The sequence below is a fragment of the Simochromis diagramma genome, unplaced genomic scaffold (assembly GCF_900408965.1).
Source record: "Simochromis diagramma unplaced genomic scaffold, fSimDia1.1 OVJJ01000545.1, whole genome shotgun sequence".
NCBI lineage: Eukaryota > Metazoa > Chordata > Actinopteri > Cichliformes > Cichlidae > Simochromis > Simochromis diagramma.
In genome coordinates, this window is record NW_024387371.1 from 127421 (window position 1) to 149426 (window position 22006).

The following is a 22006-nucleotide window of genomic DNA, read 5'->3' on the forward strand; positions in this document are numbered from 1 at the left end:
CATAGAGGGGCGGTAGGTCACAGGGTAAAGTGCAAACGTGGAGTAATAGGCCTACGCCGCTTCACCTCAACAAAGCCAATATATCTAGAGTGCGCCATCTAGTGAGAAAACATCAGAATTGCAGGGGAAATAAAACATTAACAAGGTTAATTTATTACATTTTTTTCAAGTTTGGCGGGCCGGATCAAAACGTTTAACGGGCCGCACGTGGCCCCCGGGCCGTAGTTCGCCCATGCCTGATCTAATGTGTTCTGTCCAGTTGGGAACTGCACAGGAAAGGCCATGGCTTCAAGTTTAGGAACAAAGAAGAAGCCAACAGGTCTATTTCCTTGGAAGGGTGCAATGCTAAATATTCCTTCACGATATGATAACATTTTCTGTGCTATATCTGGTGGTTGCATACAGGTGTCTAGAACAAGACCAGGTCGAAGTTCATCCTTTTCTTTCTCCATATTTTGTAAGGGCTCTCCATTTGACTGTTCAGGCTTCATTAGTTGGTTTACATAATGACAGCAGTCCAGCTGTTGTATCCTCAGTGGTTCTTCTTTCTGGTACATTTTGCTGGTCGAAGTTTCTGGGCAGTGCATCTTGAATATCTGAATCAGCAGTGTCATGTTCCGTCTCGATTATCTGATTATTTGTGCGATCAGCAAAAATAGCTTCATCATCAATAGATACATCTTTGTATTCTGAATGCATCTCTTTTAGCTTTGATAATCCTGCTAACACGTTCTTCATGTTCACAGTGTAGAAGTGTTTTGGTAATGCAATGATTTTGGCAAATGGGAGAATTTTAGCAATCAGTTGTCGTTCTAGTACATTTAATTGACTCAGTTTAATTGGAACGGGTGCTAAATTGTTTGCCACTGCGATGGACGACATTTTTCCTTGTTGTAGGTCAGTTGTAGCAAATCCACTCTTTCATTCTTTGTTTTGGAAAGGTACAATTTGCTGAACATTCACTATCACAAACATGGACAAATTTTCCTGTCAAGCAAGTGTCAACAATGTGACTATTTTTAACATATTTTGATCTTTTGCAGTGTTTAACTTGATTAGGAAACAGAGTTCTGTAGCACACTGTACAGACATGGGTGGGTCCTAATTGAATTCTTTCACAGAAAGCTAATGTGGCTGCTTGCATCACACTGTTCACTAGAAGCTGGGGCTGTGCTTCAGACTGTGGACCTTGCTGGAATTGTGTTATGAGCTGTCTGTATTTCTTTATTCTCTGTGCACAATGCAGCTCTTTTTGAATGGCAAAAGATGCAGTGGTGGCCATTTTGTGTCTCTGGTACTGGGCACAGCGCTGTATATGGTGTAGTCTGAATTGTGGGTCATTGTGATACCTGGCATAAATTGCTTTTGTTTGTTTCTGAAGTTCGGATCAGATGCATACTTATGTATGCTCTCTTCCTTTCTCTGACACCATCCTCTCTGTATTTCTGGCCCATGTATTTTTTCTGTCTGCTTTGAAAGTCAGGATCTGTGGTATATCTTCTGATAATGTAGTCTCTCTTTTTTTTTTTTTTTTTTTTTTTTTTTTTTGTTGAAAATGAGGGTAATTTTGGTATCTCTTCACATTGTGGGCATTTATCTTCTCTTGAATATGAGGATTTGCATAATAATTTGGCTGATAACAGTTTTTGTTTATGGTGATGATAGTTTTCAGCGTTTTTTTTTTTTTTTTGGCCTGTCCCGTTTGGCTCTTTTGCCATCAGAATTGTTGTCTAAAGGCAAAGAAAGATACCCAACGGATTTACTTTACCAAACTGACCATCCCAGCCTTGCTGTAATGGTCCATTTGATTCACCTTTTATTGTTTATTTTATTTTCACTTACTGAATACGGGACAGACTTGACTGGGGGAAAGAAGGGGAGAAAGAAAGAGGGAAAGAGAAACAGCTGAGAAGAGGGACGGGGGAGAAGGGCAAAAGACAAAAACCAACAGAACGGGCAGAGAAAAAAAATGCATATATCAATCACCTGGATCACCTGCTGAGAAAGAAAAAAGAGAGCAAGCAGAAGAGAACAAGAGTAATAGAATAAACAACATCACAATGATATATGGGAATATGACAGTAAATACTAAATGTTAAACATTATTGTGCAGCACATAAGATCAACAGAACACAGTGTGCTTTGAGGTAGGAGCCAAAAGGGTGTAGTTTGTGGGTGTGATCACCCGTGTGTACACCTGTGAGCATGGACGCGCTTGTTTTTTGTTTTTTTAAAAGGTTCCTTCATGTAATAATCTGCTAGAGGGTGTGGGGGGGCCACAGCCCCGTCCTCCAGGGCGTGAGGCAGGTGTGGAGGAGATCAAAACTCCAGACATCCAGAGGCCCCAGAACACAAGAGACCAAGGAAGACCAACAGAGGGGCAGCTGCGCCACTGTCCCGGAAAGAGCTGAGGAGAGTCCCAGATGAGGGCTCACTCAGCAGCCGCGGAGCAGAAGCCAGGGGGAGTTGCAGTGACGCGCCTGTGAGCTCCGCCAGCAGCCAGCTGCGCCTGAGTGACCGAGCCCCAGGCCGAGAGGCCGGGGGCACCCCACCTCCGAAGTGGCCCGAGCGAGCCCCAGGCTCCAGGCCCCGATAAGCGGCCGCCAAGGAGTGAGCTGGTGTGTACCTGGACGCCCATCCCCGGACACAAAGAACCACCAACGCACCAATGTCTGAGGGGGTCCGCCACTGGCAGGGGAAGTGGTGGTAGGGGGAGATAGGCCTCCAAACCTTGGAGGGCCTGAGATGTCCCCAGAGAGGTGGCGCCTGACACCCAACCTGACATATAGACACAGACATACAGGCACACACAGATACAAACATCCATTCCCACCTTCATGCTCTCATATGCACTTACTCCACACTCAACCAACGTGGAGACAGACATAAAGAGACGTTGTACACACGATCACACTCCCCAAGCGTACTCTACAAACCGGGTCTAGGTGCCCCCGCCCCTGGAGGGGGGAACTGCACCCAGACCCAGGTGGTGTTTCCCTTTTCCCTGCGGTGGGGGGAGGCAGACCGCCCCGACTCCGCAGCAGCAGGAAGGCTCCACACTCCAGACCGCAGTCGGACGGCCAACTCCTCCTCCTAGCCCCCCTGCTCCAGCAGGCCGCAGAGAACAGGGGTGAGAGAAGACTCCAAACCTCCCTCCACCCGCTCATTGTAATGTTGATGCATGTGTGTTCTAAGGTGCATTTAAAACCCAGGAGGGCATGGAGCTACCTGCCAGAGAGCAGCAGGTACGCGCATGGTCCCTCCTGCTAGCCCTCAATGTCTACGTGTATTTAAAATTGAGAGGTGGGCAACGATGCCAGGGGTGGGGTGTACACCCTGATGGTACTTTGGACTCCGTGTATCGTGCCCACCCCCAAGATCTTATATGTATGTGTAATGAGAGTGTGAGTAATGTGAATGTCTAAGTTGTGGGATAAAATTGAGGCAGAGGCAGCCAGAAGGGGACAGAGGGGGGGGTAGCCTCCTCTGCACCCTGGTGACATACCCCTACTCCAAGGCCCTGCATGTGTGGGTGGTTGTGGTGGAGCGGGAAGAGGGAGGCAGCTGGAGATGGGGAGGGAAGGAAGGGAGGGGCAAGTGACCCCTCCCTGGGGCCAGCTCCCCCGCTAGACCCCAGGTAGGCAACCCCCATACTCCGAGACCCGCCAGGGAAGGGGGGCCCAGGCCCATCCAGACAGGGCCCGCTGCAGCAGGCGCCGCCCGGACCCCACAGAGCCCGGGACAGTTCACCCAACACCCACCACAGAGAAAACTGCACCAACCCCACCATCCACTCATCTTCCAGACTACATAAGGACAATAAACACCCAGGCTGAGATCTCCTCCACCTCTCCTGTACTCCCCCTCCTGCAGAGGGAGCTCCTGGCGAGAGGAAAAGCTCCTGCAAGATGTGACAATCTCCCCCACCAGGTTGAAGAGCCCCCAGGTTGGCTCAACGCACCGGCGGCACCCTGCTCCAGGGCTGGGGCCCCCCATGCAACCACCCGCCCAAAACCCCGGCAACACACCAACCGGGACCCAAGCCCCCGAGGCCCGGTCCGGGTCCCAGCCCAGAGACGGAGCGCCCCCAGAACCTCACGCCCATCCCAGACCCACCCAGGGCCAGTTTTCAGCATATTGAGTTTTCACGGTCTGTAATTTTTTTTCATTCGAAATTCATGACAGCAGGTATATCGTTCCTTTTCTTGTTTATCATCTTTGCCACTTCTCCAGATGAAGATTTTTCTTTAGCTTTTACATGCTGCTTTTGAGTTTGACGAATAGCTTTCCCACGTCGTTGTTTATTTTATTTGCACACATTTCTTGCTTTTTTGGGGGTTTTATCCAGAGGCGGCGCCAGACATTTGAAACACCCGGGGCTTAGCCCTAAAGGATAGTGTGCATGTGGGATTTTTATTTTTATTTTTTTTGGGGGGGGGTTTAGAAATGACTGAAAGATTAATAGGCTCTGTTTTGAGTTTTGTTCAAAAAAGAATGACTTCATATAGGAAAAACAATATATCACATATGCAGGACACCTTAAGCTAGTTTTTTAATTAAGCAGCAAGGCAGAACAAGGTCAGGGCTGTATCAAGACACGGGGACTAAACCCCAACTCAACCAGACCAAGAACTGATCTGGAATTAAAACAGGACTACAACAGTTCAAAATCAGGACTACTGAGGACTTAACCAAGACAGAACCAGAATCAGAACTAGATGATAGTAGTACTAAAATCATCATAGACCTGCACTACATTTATTTTTTAATTCTACTGTAACCCAACCAGTGCAGGGGCCTCCCTACACCCCAGACTCTGCGTTGTGTAAGTTTGCGTTGGATTGAGGTGCACAGTAGAGAGACCGGTCGGACACAGGCGTTCAATTTGTGGCTCGGACCGTGCCGTTTATTCAGATGTTGGGGCAAACACCACTCCAACTCTGCTGCTGGCCCTTTGCAAATCACAGTAAACACTGCGTGATTATCAACATAGTAAAAGCCAACAACATATATCTATATATATATCTATCTATCTATCTATCTATCTCTCGATCTCTCGATCTCTCTCTCGATCTCTCTCTCGATCTCTCTCTCTCTCTCTCTCTCTCGATCTCTCTCTCTCTCTCTCTCTCTATCTCTCTCTCTCTCTCTCTCTCTCGATCTCTCTATCTCTCTATATCTCTATATCGATAGATATATCTATATATCGATAGATATATCTATATATCGATAGAGATATCTATATATCGATAGAGATATCTATATATAGAGATATCTATATATATATAGAGATATATATATATATAGAGAGAGATATATATATATATATAGAGATATATATATATATAGAGAGATATATATATATAGAGAGATATATATATATAGATAGAGATATAAAAAACACATTAAGCAAAAATAATCACGTTTTTACAAAATTCCACGGTCTCAGGAATGAGTATGACACAAAACTAACATAGCAGGATTACCAGCAAACTGCAGCTGAAAAGCTAATGCTTCATCTTGCATTACTTTGCCCGAATGGGTGCTCTGCTAACTAGCAGGAAGCCTGAAATTGCGGCATATATAACCAAATGAAACATGCACACAAACTGCTCATACTCTCATCAGACAATATATGAACCTCCTCAATAAACAAAATATATGCTCGGCTTAAATGACAAACCGCTATTTTACACAGTGGAACACTTATTTTTAAACAAAACCAATGCAGTTCGCCACTGACAGTGCTTACCTTTGCAAATCACAGTAAACACTGAACCAAGATGGCGCCCGCACGAACGAGAAATCTGAACTATGGTGTCCTGCAGAGGACAAATGGTCAAAATTGCTAAAATTTACAACATATATGCAGCACAACAGCGACACCTTGTGACTTATTCCAGTCACTGCCTTACACTACCAAAGTACACTATTTAGATTCAGAAAAGTTTATATAATTATTTAGCCTTGTTGTGCAAACAAGCCTCCATAACTTAATAAATGTAGAATTTGAAAAATAACAAACCTAAAAAGAAACACTAGGTATGAGATACATGAGTACCTATTATACAGTGATACTTTTGGTAAACAACCATTTGACTAACATGTGTCTCACCTGCTCTTGTTCCATCTCTGTTCTGTCTCCATTCTCCTCTCTCTCCCTCTCTGTTCCTCTCTCTCCCTCTTTGTGCGGACAATCATCAAATATACAGTTGAAACCAGATATTTACACACTGTTCAGATAAAAACACTTTTTTAATTGTAACATAATTGTTCCAGCTCTCCCCTGCTCTGGCTCTAGCGCTCTTGCTGCCAGAGCCATGGTGGCTGAGACACAGCAGAGCGGAGGTGTAAGTGCCTGGCTTAAAACAGGACATTGGCTGCATTTAACCTTCAGTTACTCTTTATATAGTTGGGTAGGAGTCAGACCATATTTCTTTTTAGCTGAAAAACATTACACCAGGTAACCTGCAGTGTTGAAAGCGTGTTTTGCGACAATGTCTGCTACCCTACAATCCGTCCTGCTCTGTAGTAAATTCAGCGACATTTCACCGTCCTGTTGCTCCCATTGAAATGTATACAGCCTATTTAAAAATCTAAAACTTTACATTTTCCGTAGCCTAAAGTTATTACCATTGTACTGTTTTAAATGGATACTAACTAGCTAACTGACTGGATGCCCATTAACCTTATAACTCCTGGTGTGTGTGTGTGTGTGTGTGTGTGTGTGTGTGTGTGTACACAGAATCTGCAAAACAAACTGGGTTGAAACATTTTGACCCTCTTTAACAACATTCCAACATAACATTATAACTGAGTGGGGAGATTAAAATTAATGATATATTTTTATGTGGTTCAGCCACAACTCTACTAAAACCTCAGCCAGTAATAGGTAGACCAACTTTTGGACTGTCCAGTTGTCTGTATGACTGCCGCAGTACGTACAGGAGGAGCTGTAAAGAGAAGCAGAGTGCTCTGTTTATATTCTAAAAATGTTTTAAGCTTGTTTCAAAGATTCTGTACAGCAGCTTTAAATGTTTTCCAAAAGCACACACACACACTTATCAGTGTTTCTCAAACTTTTTACAGTGTGTACCACCTGATAAAATGTCAAGCTCTCCTAAGTACCACTATGAAAGCATGAAACTTGTAAATCTTACAACAGAAAATTAGTATTATTAAATTAGTAAAATTAGTATCTGCATACATTGTATACATTCTACCACAGGCAAAGTTGCCTCCATTTTTAGTTTTTTTTTTAAATATTTTGTAATAATTTATTTATAACAATTTATTCTGTTTCGGGAGTGTTTTTTATGTATCTGTATTATATTATACATACACATTAAAAGTGAATCTCTGTCCAAAAAATGCACTCAGTTTACTTCTTACTCACTATGAGCATCATTCATTATTCTCCCGCAGTAATTAAGGTTGGGGTATGTTTTTTTTTTTTTTTTTTTTTATTCCAATCCATTCTTCTTTGGCAGCATTTAAATAACCTTGATCAGATTTGATGGTTTTGTTACAGACTTTTCAAAAAAGTGTTTTGCTTTTCTTTCACAAATGTGGGGATTCAATTGTGTTAAAATGTACAAAACAGTGATGTCATGTTTTGTGACGAGGACCCAGGCACAGAGAGACTTGATGAATTTAAGAATCTTATGATTTAATAAAGAAATTTGCAGACTTGCACAGAGATGGTAAAATTATGATGACTGATAATGGAGATGAATACAACAGACGATGAGGACAGGGAGGAACAGGGGTTTAAATGCACCAAAGTGACAGTCAGAGAGAACTCGGGACAACATTTAAGGATGCAGGGACTGACAGAGACAGGTTTATCTTGCCTGGCTGGGCAGCTCTCTGGATGCTCAGCACCCCCAAAGCTCTGATTCTAGAATCGCCCCTGCTACAAATGCTGTGTGATCTGCTCTGTGATCTTTGAGAGTGACATCATAATGAAATGGCTACAACCCTGCTTCTTAAAACAAACTGACATAATGTGCTTTAAGTTATGCAAATTCTGGAAAAGATATTGTGGAATGCTTAAAATCACCTTTTTGAAGTCTCTTTTAAAACAGCATTTTTAAAACGAATACTCCATTACAATAGTAATACTGAAACACTGTTGGTAGCTGTGATCATATGCTTGTCCATACCTGCTGTGAAAACATCTATTCTACACTCATCATAGTGCAAGTAAACAGAGGTAAAGAAAGTTTTCTTACCTCACAAATGTGCAGCTGAACATCGTATGATGTATTCCCTGGATAAAAAGATAATTTGATGATCAAAAAAGGAAACACTGAAATCTCAATTTTGCTTCTTTAGGGTTTTACATCTCCTTTCTTTTGCAGCCCATTCTTGATGACCATTGTGTACAATTTTCTTTGTCCTAAACTGTGTAGGTAGTTCTTCAGAATGTCATTTAACCAACTACAACCGAAGCCCCCTTTCTCTTAAACAACGTTACTCCCTCGTTATGTGATTCAAGCTTTTGAAAACACATTACAGAATTCCAGGCAGTGTTTTATGTGATCTGGGTCTGAGGTGATTCCGAGGAGAATGCAAGCACATTATGGAGCCACTAAAAATGTTAAAATTATAAGCATTTTGTGAGCATGTGACACACACACACACACACACACACACCTCATACAGGTATTCTGCAATTGATACATGATTAACGTTCACATACTCACTCACTGATATATCACAGCAGGGCTGTTGTAGAGTGAATGACCAGCAGATGTCAGTATTTCCAAATGAGCTGTTGAATGGGGCTTTGTGTGATCTGTGTTTTGGCGAAGCAATTGGCCGGACAGATTCGACATATTCACAGGGTTTTATCACAGCATCACTAGTACTGTAGTTAGTGTAATGACACCCGATTACAGAAAAAGCAATGTGAATGAATGTGAAACGCACATAGTCACATCAGACTACAGCAAAACAAATCCAAAAAAAAAAAAGATCACGTGAATGTTTCCACATTGAAAGGAAAAAAATCTTTGTCGTCACTCGGGAGATCCGGGAGTGCTTTACTACTATTGTTTAGTTCATAAGCAGATTTGGTAAATCAAACTTTGTTTCATTTTTTCTCTCTAGGAGTTTATTCATCTCATATACCTGTTTTTAAGAAACTCTCATGTAGCTTTGGGTTTATGTCCAGGCTCAGTGGGCTTTATAAAAGATCCTTTTCTTGTATTTTAAGTGATTTCATGTTTGTATGCCAGCTTTACTTACAGGAGTGTTCCAAGATTAATTTATCAAACCTCCGAATCGTGTAAAGTTGTTTTTATAAATAGTTTTGTGTATTAGAATGAATACAAATCATACTGATACAATGCTTAAAACATTTATTAGACCAGCAGTCATTAATAACAGGAAAGCACAAATATTGTTTTTAAATCTGGCAAAAACTTGTTTAAAACTAAAAGTCAAAGTCATGGAACTGAATTCATCTTTTTATACCCATATTTTGGCCTGCACACCGGACCAGTCTGAGAATTCAGAAATTAATCAGACATAACATTTAATCATTAAAACAATTTTTTTTAAATAAAGAAAAATACATTAACTTCTTTAATATTTGTTTCTACTTTTTTTTTTGTCAAATAGTAAATGTGAAAATTTGTGGATAACAAAAATAATTGTATTGTATGATTGAAAGTATCATTTTAATTAAGGGGCTTATGCTTGCCAGTAGATGAAATACGTACAGGACACTTTGCAGTGAATGAGTTTCTACCAAATCTGAAAATGTCCACAGTGTGTTAGAGAATAGAACTGAACTGAGATGTTTTGTTTAAAGTAAAAGAAGGAAAAGCATCATCCTCTTTCCTTGTAAACGTGCAGCTCAAGACAAAATAAGGCTGCAGCATTGTCCCCTGTAGTGATAGCACTAATCTAATTTATTTGAAAAAAATCATAATATCAGAAGATTTAGCATCTCTTTTTTCTAATTCATAAAGAAGTTAATGGTTGTGTGTCTCTGTCATGGTTAGTCTATATCAATACAAAAACACATCAATGCAAAAAAGTCTACTTAGGCATCAAAACATGAAAAAAATGTTTGCCTGGGCCATGAAATGCCACCAATGGACTGCTGAATAATGGAAGGTGTTATGGACTAATGAATCAAAATGTGAAATCTTTGGTTTATGCAGGATTTTTGCACACTGTTGATTAGGCAAAACGTTGGTTCCTTACTTTGTGGCATCAAATGTCAAACATTAAGGAGGAACCATGGTTTGGCTGTTTTTGTTGGATACAGGTGACTTTTACAGAGTGAGAGGCATCCTGAACCAAAATTGCTACCATAGCATTCTGCAGTGGCCTCTGGTATGCACCTAGTTGGTCAGGGGTTCATCCTACAGCAAGATAATGACCCAAAACACAAGTCCAGGCTATTACAGATCTATCTTAGGAAAAAAGAACAAGAAGGCAAGCTTGACAACATGGAGTGGCCAGCACAGTCTCCAGACTTAAACCACATCAAGCTGGTTTGGAATGAGCTGGACGGAAGAGTGGAAGCAAAGCAACCCAGAAGAGCCACACATTTATGCAACAGTTAGGAAGACATTTCTGAAGAATATTTGGCTTCTGATGTAGAAAGAAGGGCATAAACACAACTGTTATATCTGTTAAAGGCAGCTGCTTTGATGAGTCAGAAGATTAGAAAATGTTTGTTTATAAATAGATTCTATGATTTATTTTTTAACTTTAAAAGTTGTTTATTTGTTCTGTGCTTTAATTCAGAGAACAATGAGAAACTGAAGTGTCAGTTTCAATGAAGAACTGGTAAGTTCTCACACTTGACCAGTATTGAAAAATTACAATTACATTCATTGACTGCTTCCTTTTATATCCAGAATGCATGATGTGCAAAACTGTAATCTTTGGTCATTTAAACATTTACAGCACTATGGAGAAGCACTTGAACATCAAAGATTTAAACAAGGTGATGTAACATGAAAGTATCTTATATAATATGGTCTTTGGTCTGTGGTCTAACTTACTGTTGTGATTAGCACTTTATAAAAATGTGAATTCATAATATATGTGTATCAGATAAGATAAGATAAGATAAGATAACCTTTATTAGTCCCACACGTGGGAAATTTGTTTTGTCACAGCAGGAAGTGGACAGTGCAAAAGTTATGAGGCAAAAATTAGGATACAATAAGAATAAATACAGTACACAACTGTACAGAATAGAATAAAATAAAATACTATATACAGTAGAATAAAATAAAATAAATATACAATAAGATAAAAATAGAATACAAATACAAATGCTATATACAACTGAGTAAAAATACAACGATGACAGAAAGGATTATTGCACTTAGTATTATTGCATATGTATGGATGTGTGTGTTTGATCAGTTAAAGATCTGTCTATGTAAGATATCATTTGATGATATTTTTAGGGAAATCCAATCTTTATATTTAACTCACCTTAGACATAATGTCAGTAGGCTGGCCAGCTGCCAGTGCCTTGGTCAAAGGCAAGGTGACAGAAAATTTGACCTAGCATGAGGCACAGTGTTTACTCACCAAGAAGTGAGTGCTGAACGAAAATCTGAGACCAAGTCCTCCAAAACCCTCCAAGTTTGTCTATTTTTTGTTCATTTCTCTTCACACAGGTGTTTAATGATCCCATTCATGGCCACATCGAGTTGCACCCACTTCTTGTCAAGATCATAGACACCCCTCAGTTTCAGAGACTACGAAACATCAAGCAGCTTGGGGGCGGTTATTTCGTTTTTCCAGGAGCATCGCACAACCGCTTTGAACACTCAATAGGGTATGTCCACTTGTTTACAGTCAGATACACTAGTAGTGCTTTTCTTTCAGTGCTGCATGATGAAGTGTGTGTGTGTGTGTGTGTGTGTGTGTGTGTGTGTGTGTGTGTGTGTGGTTTTTGGTGATACAGGGTGGGGCACTTAGCAGGAGAACTTGCAAAAACTCTGAAGCTGAAACAGCCAGAACTTGACATCAATGAACGAGATGTCCTCTGTGTGCAAATTGCAGGTCTCTGTCATGACCTGGGTAAGTGCTGCACGTCTTTCACTCTAATAGCATCAAGTTTATAATACTAGCCAGTGTAAAATAACTGGCTAGTATTGTCAAGGATGTCAAAACATCCCATATTAGCAACAGATTTCTCACGATGTTGCTGCTAGCCGGCTAGCTAGTTCGGCCGGCCGGCTAGCTAGCTAGCGCCGCTTCGCTCAAAAGCACCCAGGCTTGGCTTTCAGTGAGGCGTCTCTAACTCCTTTCACCCCCGATCGCTCCGCAAACAGTCTTTGTATTAGCTGGACTTATTTTTCGTTTATATGGGCCGATGATGCTGGTCGATGTGGAAAAAATAACTGAGTTGTTCATATACCGGTGGCTAGCTAGCTCCGCGTTAGCCACCGGTATATGTCTCTTCCCCTCGTATGCGGGGAAAGAAACATGCGAGGCGGCCACCGATCGACCGGTGGTGGCTAACGCGGAGCTCAATCGTGGATAAGGGAAACCCAATGCAGGAGAAGCAGGCGGCTGTTGAACTGAATTTCAGGTAAGACGTTATTAACTGCACTCTATTTGGGTCAGATATAAACCGAGTTTAGGTGTAGTTTATTTTCGTTGTGCTGACAGTTACAATAACTGTACTGCGTGCTAGCTAGCACGACAGAGTTTCTATACAGCTGTGCGCGCTAAGTTACTGATGTTGAACTTTATGACAGCCTCCCCTATTTTCAGGCGATAATGTAGGGGTGTAAACTTCAAATATCTGCTCGTTTTATCAAGAAGTCCCATATTTTATCAAGAAGTCCCATATCTCTCACGATGTTACTGCTAGCGCCGCATGGCAGCTAGCCGGCTAGCTGGCTAGGGCGGCTTGGCTGACACCGAGGCCGGGCTGGCTGACACCCAGGCTGGGCTGGCTGACACCCAGGCCCGCTCACGCTCTCGTGTCACCCCTAGTCTTTCGTGATGACTCTTGGTTGGCTGCTGGACTTATTTTTCATTTATATGGGCTGGTGATTTGGTATGAGTGTCCGGTGAACTGAATGTCAGGTAAGACGTTATGTATATTTAAGGTAATGACTGGAATAAGTCACAAGGTGTCGCTGTTGAGCTGCATATATGTTGTAAATTTTAGCAATTTTGACCATTTGTCCTCTGCAGGACACCGTAGTTCAGATTTCTCGTTCGCGTGGGCGCCATCTTGGTTCAGTGTTTACTGTGATGTGCAAAGGTAAGCTATTGTCGTGTCCAAATTCATGGGCTGCATTCTCCTGAGGCCGCATTTGTAGACCGATTACGTCACAGCGACGTGCCGAAGGCTGTCCAAATTCGTAGACCCCTCCGAATGCAGCCAACAAATGCGTGCTCCTTTTTCCGAATTTGAAGGATGGGTCGGGTGTGTCCTTCGTGGCCCACCATATCCCAGAATTCATAGCGCGGCCCAGCCAAGCTCCAGTTTCCAGCTAATGGCGGCCGCTACTAAGTTTTAAAATTACTCTTATTAATCTTTCTGGGTCACAAAATAAACTTTTAACATATTTTCAGGCGAGAAAGTAGCTGTGTAAACATCAAATATCTGCTCGGTTTGTCAAGATATCGCATCTTTGCTAAAGTGCTTCGACGTTTTCGGAGACGTCTGCTACCCACCAGCTCGATAGCTAGCCGGGAGCTCGAGGATTACTGATGCGGCCGAGAATGGCACAACTCCCGGCACATCATTTTCAGATCACCGCGGACTTTCGCTGCTCGGGTTAAACGTTGTCAGCCGGCCGGGGTTAAAAGAGAGACGCCACCCACCTGAGCTCCGAAACTCTGCCGAAGTCAGTCTCCGCCTGATTCAGCAACCGTGAGTGATTATCCCTTCAATCCTTTTTCTCTTCCCGGCTCCGCTCGCTCTCTGTCGGTAACGACCGTTCCGAAGCCACGCTTCGTGCACTGATCGTTACTAGAATAACTGCGTGCCTGCTCCAAACCCACCGCTAGCCTTCGCCGCGCTTGGGTCTAGCCAGCACGCCACACGGGCACGCCGAATAACTGTGTGTAACCCGCCCGGCCGTGACAAACGTAATATATAAGTCACTTAGACAACCTAAAAATGTTATTGTTGGGCTTTTTTCAGTGTTTTGTTTGTTCGTGAGTAAATCGGTTTGGCTGAGATTAAAGTTATTAGATTAGATTAAATGAAACTTTATTAATCCCCCGGGTGGGTTCCTCCTTGGTTTTTACACAGCTGACTAAACGTCAAACAGAAAACTGATTGAACAGAAGTGTGAGATGGCCGAGAGTTTACTCCAGTGTCCTGTTATATTTTAGACAGCAAGGAGCAGACGGCTGAGTTTATTAAACTCCACCGAGACAGCGGTGACGCTAATCAGAAGGCTAGACCGTCCAATTTCACGGCCGTTTACTTCCGGCCTACCCGATCTTCTGAGGACCCGGCCCACGTAGACCGCGAAGGCCGGGTCCTCAGGAGGATGCAGCCCATGAATTTGGACACGACCACTGTCAGTGGCGAACTGCATTGGTTTTGTTTAAAAATAAGTGTTCCACTGTGTAAAATAGCAGTTTGTCATTTAAGCCGAGCATATATTTTGTTTATTGAGAGGTTCATGTATTGTCTGATGAGAGTATGAGACAAAGATATACTTTTCTTTCTTACTCTCATATAAAATATTTAGCTTTTATTAAATAGTTATCTGAATCTTACAACCAAAGTTTGTATAATAATACACAAGATTGGCTGTAGACCATTGTTAATCATTCAGAACACTGTGTAAAAATAACAAAAAACAAAAAGTGAATGAAAAGTGCATAAATATTTATTTTACGTGTTTGATGTGTGTGGCAGGGCGTGGTCTGCAGCGCCGCTGCAGGGGAGGTGGGCCCACCTCAGCGATATCTGCAATCACGCCTCTCAGGTGTAAAGTCTGTGCTCTCTCTGCTTTTTTTTTTTTTTTTTGTATGTGTCGGGCTGTGAGATGAAAAGCTACAGCCGGCTGTGTGGGTACAGCAACTATGTGTGAAAAGTGGTCCATAACGTAATGCTTCAAAGTGTGTTCATGCAAACATTGTTGGGTCTGCTTATGAACCTCTGCGCACAGCGTCTACAAATTGGGGCTGTACGAAGTCACCTCATCTTTACACAAAACTGTAAGCTGTCATCTGTGAGGCGCGAGCGGTGTTTGGTTTTACCATAGTTCATGGTGGAGAATGGCTGCTCTGCTGAGTTTTGCTCTCTGTAGCCGTTTGAATGGCAAACTATACTGATTAGCGGCGGCATAGGCACACTTAAAATTTCTTCAGAAATTTTCGCTTTCTAGTTATTATTATTATTATTATTATTTATTTATTTTTACATTTGTTTCTCCATGAAGGACATGGACCTTTTTCCCATGTTTTTGATGGAATGTTCAACCCCGAAGCAGACCCAGAACATAAAGACTGGAAGGTACGTGAAAAAAAAATTTTTTCTCTACTGTGAGACGCGACATAATGGCCACCCACAAAAATCAAATATATTTGAAAACACTGTCAGATGCCATCTTGAGGAAATAAAGTACACATGGCACAAAATGATAGAAACAACACAGTGTTAACAATTATCAGCACAAACAAACAAACATCATTTTCTGCTAGAAGAAGCCATACCACTGTTATGTCCACGCTCATCATGTCTGACTCATAAAAGTTGAGAACCTCTGGTTAAAACTGGAATACTGACACTAATTACCTCTATTAAGAGATGGTCATGTGCTCAAATTTGATTCTGTATGTTGTATCTGATCATTTTAAACTTTCAACCATTTGAATTCTGTTCTTAATATAAACAATAATAATGTATCTCTTGCAGCATGAGGATGCCTCTTTAGAGATGTTTGATCATCTGGTGGTGGCGAATAGTCTGGCACAAGAGATGGAGCGTTATGGACTGATACTCCCACCTGACCTGACATTTATCAAGGAGATGATTAAACCTCTAAAGAGTGATGACGCTGAGGTACTGGCCAGTTACTGTCTGAATATTATGAAACCATTCGTTATCATCGCTGTCACGAACGTCAATTCTGGTGTCGTCTCCACAGTGGCCGTATGAAGGTCGAGATGAGAATAAATCCTTTCTCTATGAAATTGTGTCAAACAAGCAAAATGGGATTGATGTGGACAAATTCGACTACTTTGCCAGGTGGGACTTGTGTTGATGACAAACTCAGTATTTCTATCTACAGCAAGTCTTAAAGGTGTTTTGGAGGGTTTACCATAATAAATGTAATTAAATTGATGTAATTCCTCACTCCTATCTCAGGGACTGCCACCACCTGGGCATCCGGAACAACTTTGACCATCAACGCTTCATCATGTTTGCCAGGGTGTGTGATGTGAATGGGAGGAAGCACATTTGCTCTAGAGACAAGGTGTGGATCCCTGCTTTTTATCAGTTTTTAATGAGTAATTCATTATCTGATTGGCTGTGACTAAACTATAGGCGATGGTCTCAACAGGAAGTGGCAAACCTGTATGACATGTTCCACACAAGGAACTCTCTCCACAGAAGAGCCTACCAGCACAGAGTAACCAAGAGTGTAGAAATTATGTAAGTACCAACTGTGTAATTCTATTGTAAGACAACATTTATTTCATCTACAGAGTTCCCATAAAGTCATATACTGGGTCTTTTTTTTATCCAGGATCAAAGACGCCCTCTTGAAAGCAGATCAGTACATCCTGACTAAAGGTTCAGGAGGGACAACGTTCTGTCTCTCCAAAGCTAAAACTGACATGGAAGCCTACACAAAGCTGACAGGTAGTGGAAAACATGCTCTACATATTTCATTTTATATTTCATATATTTTATATACCGTATTTATATATATATTATTTTATATATTTCATATATATTTTATATATATTTCATTTTATATTCAGAAACATTAAAGAAGGTGGCTAATATGTATGTAAATGAATTAACAAAATCTGTTTAAAATACCAATGATTATTTTCATGTTGGTTTGAAATTGAAAAAAAAAATCTCACTCTGCTGTTACTGCAGTTTATTGCAACTTACTGCAACTTCTGCATTTGTGGGGGGTTTTTTTTCACACTTTGGAGATGCACAGCATGGAAAATAAAAAAGGTTGACTGGCGTGTCTATTACAGGATTTGCCATGATGTCAGGTTGATTCTTCAGTATGACGGATACGTCTCTACTAGTTTATAGTAAACTGTAAATTTATTTATTTAATACTGCAGTGTTACTAATGCTTTGCTTGCTTCATCGCTTGCTTATTTTGTTTTGTTTATTAATGTTAATCAATTTTTTGTGTGTCTTTCTTTATATGACATTACTGATGAAGTTGTGAATGTTTCTTTGGTTTACTTGAATTGACCTGATCTTAACTTTATTTGTCTGTTTACTCTGCAGATCAAATGGTTGAAAGAATACTCCACCCTTGTTCTTGTTCAAATGAATTCACTCCCTCTCCTCTGGAGGAAGCAAGGATGATTCTGCAGAGGATCATGTCTCGAGACCTGTACCAGTTTATGGGTGAAACCAAGGTGTGCAATCAGGGATGGACTGGGACAAAAACTTGGCCCAGGCTTTTTTGGCCGACCTACCTCTGCATATCACCTTTAAAAACTATTTATCTTGCTTTGCTGTCATTTGGTATCATTCTTTTCAGCACAACCTCATATTTCTGAATTTACAGTTAGTTTTTCATTTTGACACAATTACCATAATTGATCAAAAATCAGACAAAAAACATAAGATCTGAGTAGAAAAGGTTATATTTTTTACTGTAACAACCACAAACATGTTTAACAGATCATAACTTGAAATGTAAATATAAATTGTAAATTTATAAACAAACGACAGTTATTGCAAATAGTTATTTGCAACTATTTGCAGCCATGGGATTCTTTTATGGCCATTTCAAACTATTTACAGAACAATCTGGTGTTCTGCATCAAATAAGATGCCATACAAATTATTTGTGCCACTCCAAAAAATATTTTTTTTCCACTATAAGACAGAAGACATCATCTCAAGCCTGATACCTGCAGGCCTGACTGCACGAGGTGTATCACTCATCCCATTTTCCACCTAGAGACAACATTTACACTGTAATCTGTCTCTGGTGATTTTTTAGCTGCAACTGTGACATTCACCAGTCGCCTCATTGTTCTGACACACACACAAAAAAACTAGCAACTACACACTCCAAACACATTAAATGTCACAAAGCTCACATCTCAAAACTCTCACTCTCTCTCGCTCCCGTCACTCTAAAAAAATTACCCTTCTTCCTAAACAACAAATGCCCCATGTTGCCATATGATTTTTTTGATTGGTTGACATGGTACATTTTTCCACCAATAGGAAAGGGGTGTTTTTTATTTTATATTTGTTTGGTCATAAGCAGAGAGTGCTTGCTAGCGCTGTCCTTAGATGTAAATTTGACAATAGCATTCAGGAAAAAAAAATGCGAACATTTTTTTTATCATGGCTCTGGTTTTACGTGTTCTTGTCAACACAATTTAAAAATTGGTATTTGGTCTGAATACCTCACTTTAAACACAAAAATGGACACTGAGGCTTGTCTTGGGTTCACATGACATCTTGTTGCTATGTCATCTTAAATTGGTCATGTTACCATGGTTTACTAGTTTTCTTTCTCAGCCAATCAGCAGCACTTGTGCAATTGTTTCGCCCCCATAGCTCTCGGTAAGCTGTAGACAGCTTCAACTGTCTGTGTGTTTACAAATAGTAATGCGTCCGTGCAGCATTTTCTTGTTAGTAACGGTAACAGCATTGTAACAATAGAAATAGTAATGAGTTAGATTACTAGTTACTGAAAAATGCTGTTATTCTCATCACTGCTCTTCTCTTCCCCACCTCTCCACAGCTGGTGCGATAACGGTGCAGCAGCTAACATGGTGGTTAATTTGACACATTTTGCTGCATCTGTTAGTTTATTTTTATTGTTTTCTCTCAGGTGTGGACCAAAACAACTGCACCAAGACCCTTTGGCCCCATCAGATGACCTCATGACTCATTGAGTGACACCACTGACCAGTCAGTTGGTGGCATGAGGTCTGACCACATCACATTTTAGTACCTGCTCAGATCGCTTTGAACTCTGACTGAGCAGGTGCTGTTTTCGTACCTGGTACAAGGTACTATGACCTAATAGAAAACCCTGAAAACTGTGGCGAGTAGATCCAATTAGGTACTAATAAAAAGGGGCTTTTGAAGAAGGTTCGTTTATGGTATGAACATAATTCCAATTCGATCCCAACAGACTACCAGGTGTACATTGAGAGTTTGAACTAAAAGGCTTCTGTAAGATTTACATTAGAAAAAAGGCAGGAAATTACTGTAGATGTGTAAAGGCCTATACAGGCTAGTATCTAGCCGTAAAATAAATGGAAATTGTCCTCCGGGAACTGCCTGCATACTCCCACCACATCAGGACTGATATTGTCATGCACCAGGAGGAATCCAGGACCCAATGCACCAGCATAGGGTCTGTAAGCGTGGGGATTCAACCCAAGATCTGTTGCATAACCTGTAGAGGTTTGTGTGTCTCTCCATGGATATGGCTCCCCAGACCATCACTTATAAACCCTCAAACTGGTCATGCTAAACAATGTTACAGGCAGCATCACATTTTCCATGGCTTCTCCACACCCTTTCACAGCTGTCCAATGTGAGCCCTTCTTATGTGTTCAGCTCTCATCTGTGAAAAGTGCAGAGTTCCAGTGGTAGACTTGCCATTTCTGGTATTTAATGGCAAATGCATGGCGCAAAAGAGCAGATACTGCTCTGGACAGGACCTTCTATGGCGCTTTCCTGCTCTCCTAGAGTTACTGCTGTTAATGCCCTGGATTCTCCTCCATTCTCTTGAGACTGTACTGGGAGACACAGAAGAACATCTGGCAGTGGCTTGTATTAATGTGCCATTCTGGAAGATTTGGACAGCCTCTGTAGGGACCATGTATTGCCTCAGTCTTCTAGTAGTGACACTGACCCTTGCCAAAAGCAAAACTAGCCAAAAGCAGTGAGCCAGCCTGACGCAGCGCTTATGCCAAGAGACAGACAACCATACCCACCTGCGGGCAATTTAGATTCCCCACTTAACCTAACCCCACTACTTACATGTCATTGGACTGTGGGAGGAAGCTGGAGTACCTGGAGAAAACCTCCAAAAGAACATTAAACTCCACACAGAAAGGTCCTGGCCAGATGTGAAGTTGAACTCAGGACCTTCTTGCTGTGAGGGAACAGTGCTAATCACCACACCACTGTACTGCCCGATGTTCTCAGTATTTGAGACAGAGTTAAGCTGAATTCATCGTAGCTGATTTTGATACCATTTTGAAACCATTTAAATCCTAAGTGAGTCATTCATAGTCACCTACATAATAGCTTATTAGCTCAGTTTAACCTGCATTTTATTTTATTGCTGTAAAAAATAAAGTTAATTACAATATTTATGGTGTGTGAGTGCGCTAAAAAAGAGAGAGATGATGTGACTCTTCTCTCCCTTTCTCAGCTCAAGAAAGAAGACCAAGAGGAAATAAAAGTAAGAGTGAAAAGTGATCATAAAAAGAGATCAGCAAAACAATGATAACACAATGACAGCACATGTTCTCTCCTCCATCTGTCAGCAGATGAAGGACAGCTTGGAAAATGAACTGGTTAAAGTCATTCCAAAAGACAACTTTGAAATTATAGTGAGTTTTTATTCTAATTATACTCAATAATAAATCTTCCTAAAATCTTGGCTTTTGTTTTGTTTTTTTAGCTAAATTGTGTTGCCAACCTCCACTGAGTCATAATGTACATGTGAACACTGCTCGTTTAGGTTGTCACTTTGGACTATGGGATGAAAAACAAGGACCCCATCAATACCACATATTTCTACACTAAGGCTAACCCTACTGAAGCATTCAAGATTCCCAGAGAACAGGTCAGAACTACTGCATGTCTTTGCATGAGCTGTGTGTTCTTTCTGTAGATGTCTCTGTAAAACAGCTTTTATGTTACTGTCCTTGTTGTCAGGTGTCCAAGCTTCTCCCAGTGTGCTTTGCTGAGAAGATCCTCAGAGTTTACTGTAAGAACTCAGCGAGTCTGAGAGATGCTAAGTTCTGCTTTCAAAGCTGGTGTCACGAAAATGACTTTCTAACTGAGGTAACACTTTATTCTGTTCGATGGCAGTGACAAGCATTACCATGTTACAAGCAATGTGATGAGAACATAAAGAAGAAAGCTGCAGTTAAACCTGCATATCCTGTCAGAGCCTCGAGTTAGCATTACACTTTTGACCTTTTGGTTGTACTAATGAACTTGTCTGTGTCCTTTTATATCTACAGGATCGAGACAGAGCAACTCCATGAAATGAAGATGGGAAACACTGAGAAATTAGGTTTTTTGTGTTACTGCAGAGATTTAAAAACAGGTAAATCGACAAACTAAAGTAGTTTGATGATTAAACTATTTATCACACATTTTCACAATAATCAGACTATATAGCTCAACTTGGCTCAATGGTTTGGATAAAGGCTACTGCTATGATTTGAAAAATCATTATTTATTATATAACAGGTCTCTACATGACAATTTACCCAAGGATAACAGAATCTTTCTGCTTTTTCCTCTTTGGATTTGTTTACTGTTGGTTTCTGGTCCATTCAAAATAAAGTTACTTTTCTCTTTGTTGTGTGTTATTTTAAAGTAACGGCTTTTGGAACATAAGAGGGAACTATTATAAAGATACTATATTCTTAAAAATCGCATAGATTTCACTATGCTACTCATCCCTGCTGGTTAGTGTTGGAAAAAAGCATCTAGAATGCAAAACCTAATGGAGCCGGGTAGCACGAGCTCTCATTATGAAACTGACTTAACAGAAATTTATAGCAATTTACATTGTATGTGATTTTTCAGTGGTCCATAGTGGTGCTCTTGGAGTGGAGT

General features: G+C 41.0%; 1 protein-coding gene and 1 long non-coding RNA gene across 3 annotated transcripts; one reads left to right on the forward strand and one right to left on the reverse strand.

Annotated features, from left to right (window-relative positions):
* Positions 1–4553: 4553 nt before the first annotated feature.
* Positions 4554–5916, reverse strand: LOC120719219. Its single transcript, XR_005692635.1, has 2 exons — positions 5753–5916; positions 4554–4952 (listed from the first exon to the last, which is right to left on the reverse strand). It is a non-coding gene; the product is annotated as an uncharacterized LOC120719219 (long non-coding RNA).
* A 2488-nt stretch (positions 5917–8404) lies between these two features.
* Positions 8405–21745, forward strand: LOC120718990 (deoxynucleoside triphosphate triphosphohydrolase SAMHD1-like). 2 transcript variants are annotated; one of them, XM_040007809.1, is made up of 17 exons: positions 8405–9080; positions 10768–10809; positions 10930–10969; positions 11658–11818; positions 11948–12063; positions 15405–15478; positions 15881–16027; positions 16113–16213; positions 16334–16442; positions 16530–16621; positions 16716–16831; positions 17450–17583; positions 20583–20612; positions 20701–20763; positions 20895–20999; positions 21092–21220; positions 21403–21745. In XM_040007809.1, exons 2-17 carry the CDS (start codon positions 10799–10801, stop codon positions 21424–21426), a joined length of 1452 nt encoding a protein of 483 aa, XP_039863743.1. In that variant the 5' UTR covers positions 8405–9080; positions 10768–10798; the 3' UTR covers positions 21427–21745. The 2 variants fall into 2 exon arrangements, with proteins under 2 accessions (XP_039863743.1, XP_039863742.1); XM_040007808.1 differs by having other exon boundaries at positions 8406–9080; positions 20698–20763.
* Positions 21746–22006: the final 261 nt, after the last annotated feature.

Coding starts and splice junctions, on each gene's coding strand:
- LOC120718990 (XM_040007808.1), top strand. Junction 10,970..11,657: donor ACATCAAAGATTTAAACAAG/GTGATGTAACAT, acceptor CTCTTCACACAG/GTGTTTAATGATCCCATTCA. Junction 16,443..16,529: donor ACATTTGCTCTAGAGACAAG/GTGTGGATCCCT, acceptor TGGTCTCAACAG/GAAGTGGCAAACCTGTATGA.